This window comes from Panicum virgatum, chromosome 1K (genome assembly GCF_016808335.1).
Source record: "Panicum virgatum strain AP13 chromosome 1K, P.virgatum_v5, whole genome shotgun sequence".
Classification (NCBI taxonomy): Eukaryota; Viridiplantae; Streptophyta; class Magnoliopsida; order Poales; family Poaceae; genus Panicum; species Panicum virgatum.
The window spans coordinates 1062831-1073769 of NC_053136.1; the positions used below are offsets into that span (position 1 = coordinate 1062831).

At 46.0% G+C, this 10939-nt stretch overlaps 2 protein-coding genes and 1 long non-coding RNA gene across 3 annotated transcripts; 2 read left to right on the forward strand and 1 right to left on the reverse strand.

The window, feature by feature from the left end:
• The first annotated feature begins 1367 nt into the window (after positions 1-1367).
• Positions 1368-7600, forward strand: LOC120695419 (D-aminoacyl-tRNA deacylase-like). Its single transcript, XM_039978699.1, has 9 exons — positions 1368-1729; positions 2706-2889; positions 3048-3190; positions 3261-3324; positions 4444-4496; positions 4842-4897; positions 5894-5962; positions 6268-6453; positions 7357-7600. Exons 1-9 carry the CDS (start codon positions 1397-1399, stop codon positions 7442-7444), a joined length of 1176 nt encoding a protein of 391 aa, XP_039834633.1. The 5' UTR covers positions 1368-1396; the 3' UTR covers positions 7445-7600.
• Positions 1755-2541, forward strand: LOC120695688. The gene is made up of 2 exons (XR_005683820.1): positions 1755-2102; positions 2222-2541. It is a non-coding gene; the product is annotated as an uncharacterized LOC120695688 (long non-coding RNA).
• Positions 7601-7897: 297 nt separating the features above from the next.
• On the reverse strand, positions 7898-9487 carry LOC120695519. The gene is made up of 3 exons (XM_039978768.1): positions 8883-9487; positions 8423-8792; positions 7898-8322 (listed from the first exon to the last, which is right to left on the reverse strand). Exons 1-3 carry the CDS (start codon positions 9123-9125, stop codon positions 8303-8305), a joined length of 633 nt encoding a protein of 210 aa, XP_039834702.1. The 5' UTR covers positions 9126-9487; the 3' UTR covers positions 7898-8302.
• Positions 9488-10939: the final 1452 nt, after the last annotated feature.

Here is a 10939-nt window from a genome sequence, read left to right on the forward strand (position 1 = left end):
ACGAGGCGGTCGGGGTCTCGGTCGGGCTCGGCCTTGAGGTGGCGCACCCCGCCGCGCGGGCCTCCCGCGTGGCGCGCTGCAGTTACGCTTGGGCCTCCTTGTACGCGTCGCTCAGGCGCATGCGGGCGCCGTCGTACTCGGCGACGGTGACGGTGAGGTAGGGGTCGAGGGCGGCGGCGAGGCGGCGGGAGTGGCGCCCAAAGAAGTGCTGCAGCTGGAGGCCCTACAGGCGTGAGACGAGCCGTCGCCGTCGCAACGGCAAGGCTGCCCCGACCCGCCCCTAACCCATTTTCGTGAAAACCCAACCCACCCCGACCCGTACTCTTGTTAAACCCATTTGCACCCATCCATATAGGCCCTGTTTGGAACTGCTTAACTCAGATTTTAAGTGAAAAAGCCAAATAATCCCGCCAAACGCTTCGATTATCAACCAGCTTATTTGGACCGCAATCGCAGAAAAATCCTCCTCACCACGGCGTTTCGAAACGCGGCTCCAACCTCGCTTATCCTGAAATGCGCCGCTTTTCCCCTTACAGCCCCTCTCCTCCCGCACGCATCTGAGCGTCACCCCTCTCATTCCTCTGCTCCAACCGGATCTGGGCGCCGGCCTGTCCTCCCTGCCACCGGCCGCCGGCGCTCTCCACGCTGCAGCGCCCGGCCGGCCCTGTCCGCCTTGCTGCTGCTTCACCCGACTGCGCCCAACTCCTCCCAGCCGACTGCGCCTGCTGCCTCTGTCCAGCCTGCTGCGCCTTCAGGGTGCGCCGGACTGGAGCAGCCTCCCTGCTGCGCCGGGGTCCTGCAGCGCCCGCCGGCCAACTGCGTCCGGCAACAGGCGCTCTCCACCAGCGACAACAACAGGAGCAGGCAGCGCCCTCCAGTAAAGTGCAGTGAAGGTGAAATATGTGTACTTTCCGTGATGCACTTGCTGCGGCTTTGGTTGCTTGATTTATTGTACTCCATTTTTAGTATTTTGTAGCACTTTCAATGGTTCAAATGTGAGTTAATTTGAATTTTATTGTACGGGTACATTTTAATGGAACTAGATTTGTTTCTCAAACTTCACAAAGATGTCGAAAATTGTCTTCACATCAGTGTTACAAACAAAAAGAGGAATTATCAGCCTCAAGGGTATAACGGTCATTTCATACCCAGAATAGATAATCTACTAGCAATAATCAGGCTAGCCAAACACCCTCGCTTATTCAGAAAGCAGATTCTCCAGATCGCGACTTATCAGATAAGCCTGCTCAGCTTATAAGCGAGTCTCAGAAAAGCTCTCCCAAACAGGGCCATAGACCCACGTCGGAACCCGCCCCAAAAAAACCCATCAAAGCCCAACCCGTTAGCAGGGCTACCAACAGGCCGAATTCCTCCAGAGCCCAAGGCCAACTGCACAATGAAAAGGCGGCGCCGACACCGACCACCGGAGTTTGAGAACCCAGGTGCCGCCGCCCGCGGATTGGGCCTGTCCGCCGCGAACAAGGGCAAACCCAAAACGGCAGCGAACCAGACAGAGAGCTTCCTGCTGTGCCACGCCGAGATCCTCCAACACCAGCAGCCCTGCCGAGCTCCCTTCCCCTCTCGCCGAGCAGCCGCGGCGGAGGCGGAGTCCGAGGACGAGGACACCATGGTGGTGCTGGTGGTGGCCACCTCGTCGGACCCGGCGTCCATCGGCCCCGCAGCTGCCTTCCTCGCCATGCCCGGATGGTCCCCCGGCCCGCCCATCGCTGTAATCAATTCAACTAACTCCCCCCCCCCCCCCCCCCCCAGCCTAAGGTCGCGCTACAGTACAAAGGCGTCTCCTTCCAGGCGACTCCGTCGCCGGCGTCGATCTCGCTGGCTGGCCTCTCCTCTGCTTGCCTTTTAGGCACCGGAGGAGTTGGAGAGAGCAGATCGACGCCTGGCGGTTCTAGTTGAGTAGGTTTGAGGTAGGTGTGTAGAGTAGTGTAGTTGTCTAGGGGTTGAATAATCTGTGTTCTCCGGGTGATGCTGTCCATGGCGGCTTCTCGCCGGATTTGGAGCTTGCTGATGGTGCAGTCAGCGACGACACCGTGGGATGTTGCTGCAGCATCTGTCGTTGGCGACTCCACCCTCTCTAGCTGGTATGTGGATGGTAGTTTGTTGCGTTTGAGTGGGATACCTGATATCCCTTTGTGTTTGCTTGTCTGTGGCTCGTCGGGCTCATGCTTGGCGAGGGCCGTGTTGGATTCTGGTATCTCAGCTCTGCCATGGCTGGAGTGGGGGTGCCAGATGGAGGTTCCCTTGATCATTCCCAGCGATGTGGCTGCCGATGTTCTTTCAGCGTTATTAGATGCATCTTGGTGTGGCTCCGAGGCGTTGGCTGTTGTGGCATGTCCAAGGTTTGGGGCCTATCGTCGTGCTGGTGGCCAGCTCCGTGAAGATCTGGCCGGAGAAGATGAAGACTACAGGGGTACCCTGGATATGCCTTGATGTAATTTTTGTTCTGTCCAGGGACTTGGATGTAAGTCAGGGATGTACTGTGCTCTCAAATTAATATAAATCCCCCCCCCCCCTTCGCAACCCCCCCCCCCCTTCCCCACTTCCATCTGATGGATGGATGTAAATTTTATCCGCTTTTATATTTATATGTTGTGCTAGTGCTAAGGAAGGCATCCAACAGGTGTTAGCTGATATTTTGCTGCCACTCTGTAGATGGATAATTTTGCCCAAATTTTGTTCTGCAGGAGGGCATGCAGAGTTTTACTAATGGGAATGTCCGGTTATTGAAGCATGAACGCAGCATCATTGCAGAGGACCATCTTGACCAGCGATGGCAGGAAGCCACTGGAGAGCCCGTCTCTGAGGTCATATTCCTCAGCAAGCACACTGCAGTCTCCAACCGTCCAGCACTCACGGTGCATCCAATCGGTCCGTTCTCCTTTCATTCGCCATCTCCTTTGTGTTGCTTATACCATACAGACATATGTTAAGGTTTTATTTTATCAACTGTTGATATGCGTTGATATGCTATGCCTCAATGCCTGATAATTTATATGGGTCCTTACTGGTAAATTGCACATATAAAGGTGTGCCACATCTGAGGGAGGATGAAACCCCACCCCAAGGAGGGACTCCTGGATGGGCAGCAATACCAAATCCTCGAATCGGCCCTTGGCTCCGGTTGATGCAAAAGATTGCTGCAGAACAAGGTCTTGTTCCAGAGTTTGAGGTAGTTTGCTCTCCGTCAGTGACCCATATCTTTCTGTGACAACTGATTTTAATTATGACCGCTTCTGAAGATTACACTTGAGGCTACTCACCATGGACCAGTTACCAGCACGCCCACCATGTTTGTCGAGATAGGTACAAGCTTATATCCATCCTTACCTTTTTTTTTTTTTTTGTTTCTTGCATGTTATCATCGTCCACCCTCTTGAAAGTTCTTTCTACAATCTCCAGAAAAAACCTTAAAATTAGCTTAGCAGCCTCTTGGACCTGTTACACATTAGTTGTGTGCTGTTTGCGTCCTACATGGCGCGCCGTCATCCTCAGCTCTTATTCACATGCTACAAGCAGTGCATTCCATGTGTTGCAGTTGGAAGTGTACATGTACGCCATAATCAATAGTAACCTGTGCAACATATATATTCTTTGATTAGCGGGGATATCTGAAAGCTGGATCCATACTATGCTTGTGGGTTGGTAGTTATCCCTTTTTTTGGTTTTCCATGTTGAGTTTACTTTGCAAGTTACTGTATGCTCCCTCTAGTTAAATTACCTTTTGTTTTAGTTCTGTACTCGCAAATCAAGGAGTGAGTTAACACTTTGCTTTCTATTGTAGTTTGCCTTATTGATTATGTGTCAGTAGCTCCATTGTCATTACCAACACTCAAAAGATAGGGCCATTTATTAGAAAATTCTAGCCTTGGAAACCTAAGACGACATTCTTTTTAAAAACCAAAATGTAAATATAAAAAATGACATTTCTATACAGAATACGTATTTTTCAAGTTCAGCCATTACAATGATCTGTATCCAGTTGTTGTTTTTTAGTGGTATCGACATACATTTACATGGTTTGCACAAGCTATATGCACCGTGCTTTTTTTTGTTCTTTTGAGCTGGAAGAATTAGTCGCTACCTTATGTACATACCTACGGATTTAGGTAACAGAATACGGTCGTATCCTCGAAAAAATTACAAATAAGAGGTAGTTACCTTAAGCATGTGAATTTTTTGAAAGAGATGATGCTTATAACATGGGCATGATGAACATGATGCAAGCAACCAGTCTTTCTAGTCAACCTTTTCAAAAGGGCATTGAGTTTATGTGAACTCAACTCAATATGGCTCAGCGCACCAATCCTGTAGCTGAAATAATAGGCATACCAAATATTAAGCTCTACACTGCCATCGATGCATGTGGTAGACGTAGATCTGAAATTGCTAACTTCAATACTCTGGACTGCTATATATATCCAGGAAGTACGGAAGAATACTGGGGTAGACAAGATGCTGCGCAGGCAATTGCTCTGGTGAGTCCTATCCCTCCCTCCCTCCCTCCTTATTACGATATACTTCCTTACTTGCAAGACCAGACAAGAGTGTTTCCTTGTTGGGATGTCAAGATCATATATCATGTAGAGTTTCAAAGCAGATCTTATACTACCAAATTTTTACATTCAGTATGGTTCATTGCCCTCAGTTGACAATCAAACAACACGGATAGTTTTGAAAAGACGACGACTTTCATTTGCTATGTGCCCAACTAAATATTACTCTTACTGTCTTATCATTTAGTTAGAATGTTATCTTTTAACTTTTCTCTTGGAAAGCAACCTTTGTTGGAAACATGCAATTGAGTTTTTCAATACTTGCAGGTTCTACGGAAAGGTCTTGGTCTGGAGGACGGAAATGATGTTGGAAGTTGGCAGGGGTACGTCGATATGCATTTCATTTTACCCCCTTGTTATATATACTATGGCATCGATGGGGGTATTGTCAGATTATAATCTATACAGAGTATTATCCTCAATAGAAAGTATGATAGAACCTAGGTACGGCACATTGCTGCAAATTAGGAATGCATTAGTGACACTAGCACACAGACAAGGCACCAGAGTGGAGTTGAGTCAGTATCGTTATATACCACTGGGAAATTAAAGTTCTATTGTGTGAAGATGGATTACAAATTGGAATTCTAAGTGTCGTTCCTTTAGCACCATCTATAACTCGTTAACTGATCCCATTAGGTGAACCAGGGTTCACAAATAGATTCCTCTTCCTTGGTCAAGTAGGTAAAATTTTGGATACCAAGTTTAAAATGAAAAGTGGGAATGCCATTTGCTCCCTGTTTGTTCATTATAAAATGGAAAGTACTGAAAATTTTGCAAGCCCAATTCTGGACAGTCAATCTTTAATTTCGGATAATATCAGGGGAGAGCCCTAATGGTATTTATTAATCATTATAACATACAAAAAGAAAGGTCGAAACAAACAGCAGTGCGTGAAGAATTGACTAGTAGAGTCAGATCCAGTTGTTTGTATGAAGCCATGAATTTCCAGAGCAAGGGACAATTACAGTTTAATTCCAGTCCCATTGTGAACACCCTGTTTTCATCACCAGCCAGGCTATGGCTATTTTGCTTAACCCAATATCTAGATTTCTTTATGTGCCGCTGTTGATAACATACATTTTATTTACCATTTGCTTTCTTAGATATATTATCTCTATGGCATGTGGGCACAGTGCCCACGAATCATATTTACATCCGATGGTATTTTCCAAATATGAGCATTTCTTTTTTGTGTTGGCATCCACATCCACCTAATTTTACCTTTCTTTTTCTTCTAAGTATTTGTTTGCTACCCTCTCACTCCCCCTTTTTCTTTGTTTATTTAAGCACATGAAAACCCATTTCTTGTTATGCAGGAATGGTGAAAAGGTTCTACTAGGTATAGGAGGTGGTCACTATGCTCCTCGACACATGGATATTGTCATGTAAGCACTGTGATGAAGTTGTCCTTGAAGGAAATTTCTAATTATATGCTGTCTCCCCTGTAGTATTTCCCTGTTAAAAACACCAACATACTTTGCCTTCTTTCAAGTGAGGGGACAATATAATGCTAGTGTTAATAAAAAAATATTTCGATCTTAAACTGTTTCTATATCATGTGATATTAGTTAAGTGTAGAAAACCTGTGTTCTATCTTTATTTTAGATTTTTTATTTAAGGTCGGAATGAGTATTTTAATGTACTTGAGGAATACCTATATTCTAACAGTCGCATTCACACAATATTTCAGCAAAGATGGTGTATGGGTGGGTCATTTACTCTCTGGTTACTCATTGCCAATGGACACACCATCCCAAGTAAATGGAAAGACTTCTGGAGAGGTTGCTGGAATGTGGAAGCACTCCATCAAAGTTTCCTATGAAGCCACAAAGGCAGCATTTCCTGGCAGTGAAGTTATCGCACATCTTGATCACAAGTAAGTGTTTTTAACCTGTTAACCAGTTAGGTGCATCTAATCTATTGAAGATGCTACTTCATTGCGTTCGTTGTTTAGCATATATGCTGTAATTTCGGATTGCGAAACCACTTGCTCGTATTTTTGAGTTTAATAATACCAGTTCCATAAATTGGCATGCCTAGTGTCAACTCCTGAAGCCCTTTGATGTGTGTTAATGCATTTTTTTTCTTTGGCAGAATTATATGCTGATGTATAACAAGTTGTTAAAGGAATGTTTTAGCACTCCTTGTATTATGATTTATACCCGCATATATAAGGCTCTTAACAGCAGCTTTGGAGCTAAAATAACATCTATCATGGACCCTTGGAATTCAAATTTTGATTAGACTTGCATGGCACCTTTAAATATACCTGTACTAGGTTGACTAGGGGATATACCATGATATATTGTTAAATTCTGTATAATGTTGAATGCTAAAATGGCGAGGGCTTTCTCTTTTTTTTTCGCAATACATACACAGTAAGATTTGTGATGATCTTTAAATTTGTCTGTTGTCTATGTCTATGTGAAGTTCAATATTTGCAGCTCAATTTTGGCTGCAGTTACCCAACTGCCTGTGCTCAAAGCTTGGAAAAAAATGTTGAAAATGTCTTTGTTTGCTAGTAATTTTTTCTTCTGAAAGACAGTACGTGTTCCTACCTTCTTTGATAATAAAAAATATATATTGTTTTGCTGGAAAGTTGTGTTGACTAATTTAGCTTTTTTGTAGATAAATAAAAATAATGGACTCTGGCCATATTGTTTCTTCTATTAGTACAGCTAGCCTTCTGGCCATGCTCTGAATTATTATTATTGCAATGCAAGCAACCTCAAACCATTTCAATTTTGACATTGTTAATCTTTTGGCGTTTTCTTTATAGGAGCTTCAAGGGCTGGCAAAAGAATGCTGTCACAAGCTACTTGCAAGAGGAGAACATTAGGATAGGAAAGCCCAGTGATTTCTTCTGATATGTTGCAACAGTGCTGTACACGAATTTTTGGCGCGGATCATGTCGGTTTGCGAGTGCTTTTGAGCTCAACTCACCTCTCCACACAAACCGAGTACATATGGAACAAAACAACAGACTTTAAATAACACAATTTCCATTGTGATTCCAAGAGCTTGATTCCAACGCATGCATGCCCTGAACTTCTAGCTCTTGATTTGTTATTTGCGATTATCTCTCTGGTCAGGAGCAGCAACGTTCTGCCTTGGGAAGTGAAAGAGTTGGCAAGTAGGGCAAGACTGACCAAGTGCCAGTGCTGCTAGTTGGCCAGGACCTGAGCTTTTCATTTGTGTGTGGTTCGTTCAAAAAAAAAATATTTGTGTGTCGGTGACAACTTTGTATGAACCTCCATATCTTGATCTTGATCTCGCTGAAGATGCTTAAGTTGGACTATGCGACCGAGTGTCATGTCATTAGCTAAATAGTTTGACATCAACATTCCCTAGTGATTAAAAGTCATTGTAGGGGTTGTCATTGTAGGGGTTGATTCCCTCAACATCAAGCTAAATCTAGGCGGTACACAGTTGACAGAACCACATACTGACATACATAATTTCCTCAAAAAATAATTAGGCTTCGTAACATGCGGGCCTGGTTTGTTGTCAAGAAATCGTTACGGCCCATGTTGATGGCCCACTTAGACTTAGCCCAGGCCCACTCCCCTGGCCGCGGCAGTGCAGCAGGCAGCAGCGATCGACTGCTTTTGATTCAGGATGGATTCAGCGGGCCATTGCACGTCTATGGTTCTTCTTCTTGCCAATAATGTTCTTGCTTGTGCCTCGACGATCGAATCGATCCTTGTTGAGGAGCGTCTCCATGGCTAGAGCTCCAGCACGACAACTGAACAATTTGTTGAAACAATATAATGCAGATCATCGACAAATTCTTTGTTTCTCTGAAGGTCGAGTTGCCAAATGTTTTCGTTTTGAAGAGAACTTACAGTCTGAATCCGTGGTGACCCAGTGAGCCATCCTCACGTCATCATCCTCCGACCAGGAGCTGCCACATGACAGCCGCAGCACGCTGGTCGCCGGCGAGGACATTTCTCGCCGCTGCCGATCCTCCGTCGCTTCGGCTCGCTGCGCGGATACGAACGCCGGCCACAGCAGCGGCGAGACGTTGGCAGGGGACAGGCAGCTGGCAGACGCTGAGCAGCAGCTCTCTGCGGCGGCGGCGGCGGCGGCGTCCCGGCTGTAGCTGCTCTGGCTGGAGATGGACGACGACGAGCTCAGCATGCCGCCGTCTTCCTGCAGAGCTGCTGCTACCTGCTGATGGTTCTTGCTCCTCCTCTGGATCCGGCCGACGGCTCTCTGATAAAAAGATCCCAAAGGGAAGATTAAAATCATACTATTTAGCAGACGTGCGTGAACTATATATCTCTGAAGTCTAGTAACGAGTACCTTCCATTTCTTGGCTGTGGCGACGGTGGAGCGGCGGAGCTTGGAGTGAGCAGACTGCGCGGCGGCGGCCCGGCTGAGGAGCTCCCGCATCCTGGCCACGATGGCCTTTCTGCGCTCGGCCAGCCTCGTCATCTCCGGCGAGCCCTCCCCCTCCCCCTCCGGCTCCGACTCCTCCTCGATGACGGGAAGGACTCTGCAGCCTGGCTGGTCAACAGCAGCAGCAGGACCAATTCCATGCCCCATACTGAATCAATGCAAAAACGAAGCTCGAATCTGTTGGCTGTTCTTGTGCTCGACCAGGACACGTCGTCAGTGCTGGCTATATATACGCATGGCTCGTACCAACCGATGGATGTGCAGCCTATGATGCCAGCTAGCTTGGAGGGATCTAGCAAGAACAGCGGATGCAGGAACTGAACATAGTCTCTAATCTGGTCTGCATTTGGAGCCTGCCTGCCACCACATCAAGGTCGATCATTTGAACCCATGTTCTTGATCTCCCTGCAGAGAATCTTGCGGAGTTGTTTAATCTGTCACTCACTCGGGTCGAGGGTCAGGAGCAGAACACGTAAGCTACCGATCGGTGACTGAAGATCTGGTTTGTCTCCTTCATTAGCTGAGACTGCTGCGGTTCAGAGGAGGAATAATCAAGCTAATAAGGAGGCTAGCTGGATTGGTTAACTGCAGTTGTTGTCGTTAGTGGGCACACTTGGATTAGATTGGAGGTGCAGGTTGTAGCCATTAATGCAATGCAATCAACTACTAATCCGTCCGATCTATAGCTATAGCAGGACACACATTGATTAATGATGAGAACATATAACAATCCGAGATGCTCTGACTGACAGGAAGAAGGGAGATCAAAGGAGAGGCCAACTAATGACTCAGCATGGAACGCATGGGCATTTGTATCCATGGGTTAGCGGCGGCCGCTGCTGCAGCTTGCTTCGTTGGCCATGTGATGTGATGCAGTTGCAGCCATGGAAGAGACAAACAATGCAGTATGCAGCCGACGATCAAGGAAAAGATACAGGGTAGATAGTGGGCCAGAAAAGAACCATCGCAGTGCTTTATATGCAGCCCATTCGAAGAGAAATGCCTTGGGCCAAGACAAAAAGGCCATGTTTGGAAAACAAGGCTCAAAAGGCCTGCTGCTGCTAAGAACGCTGAAAACAAGGCCAATTCGATCAGACGGCTTCAGTTTCTTTTGTTTGAATATTATTACATACTTTTTCTAAGAGCAACGCAACTTTGTAGATCGTGGGCCCTCGTACGGCTGCTGTACGAAAGCCAAGATAAATTTGATTAGCGATGCAAATTATTTGCCTGGATGCGCAAGTCAAACACCACCTACTCATCAAATAAAACAGTATGAGCAAGCAATGTGTCATCCATGTAGTTTGACTCTCTTAATCATCGCTTATCATCGTGGAAAGGTATGCATAACAGGGTCGGCAGCCCAGATATGTTATAAGGGCCAACTACACTTCTTTAGATTAATTAGCTTCTTCTTCTTCTTCTTTTCTGAAGCTTAGATTATTAGCTTCTTCAATGGACAAATAAACTGCTGCCTTTTTTTCTTTAATTATCTCTCTTTCTCCTAAATTAAAAGCTATTCTCTTTATTTATTGATGAGTCTCAACAACTACCTATATATTACATAGGAATAACAAATATGCAGGGTTGATTATTATCTTTATATACCGCTATACATCAGCTAGTATATAGTAGTAATTCAATTCAATTCGATTAATCCTTCCCTTGGGTTGTTATTACGTACTGGCCGGTCTCCTATATTGAGCAAGAGGTCATTTGATTTGTTGCCCCCTTCCATTAATTCGGCCCTGTGCTCGGGGAGTAGGCAACGTAGCTTGTTCATCCCATTCCCATGTCGTCAGGTCACACTCACACTGATGGAGAGAATAATTACTGTATTCCTCCAACCATATAAGGGTGGGTATATATAACACCTATACATGAGCATCTAAACACATGGGCTCAATATACTCCAACACCCCCCGCAGTCTGAACTACCGGCGCAGCGGTGTTCAAGACTG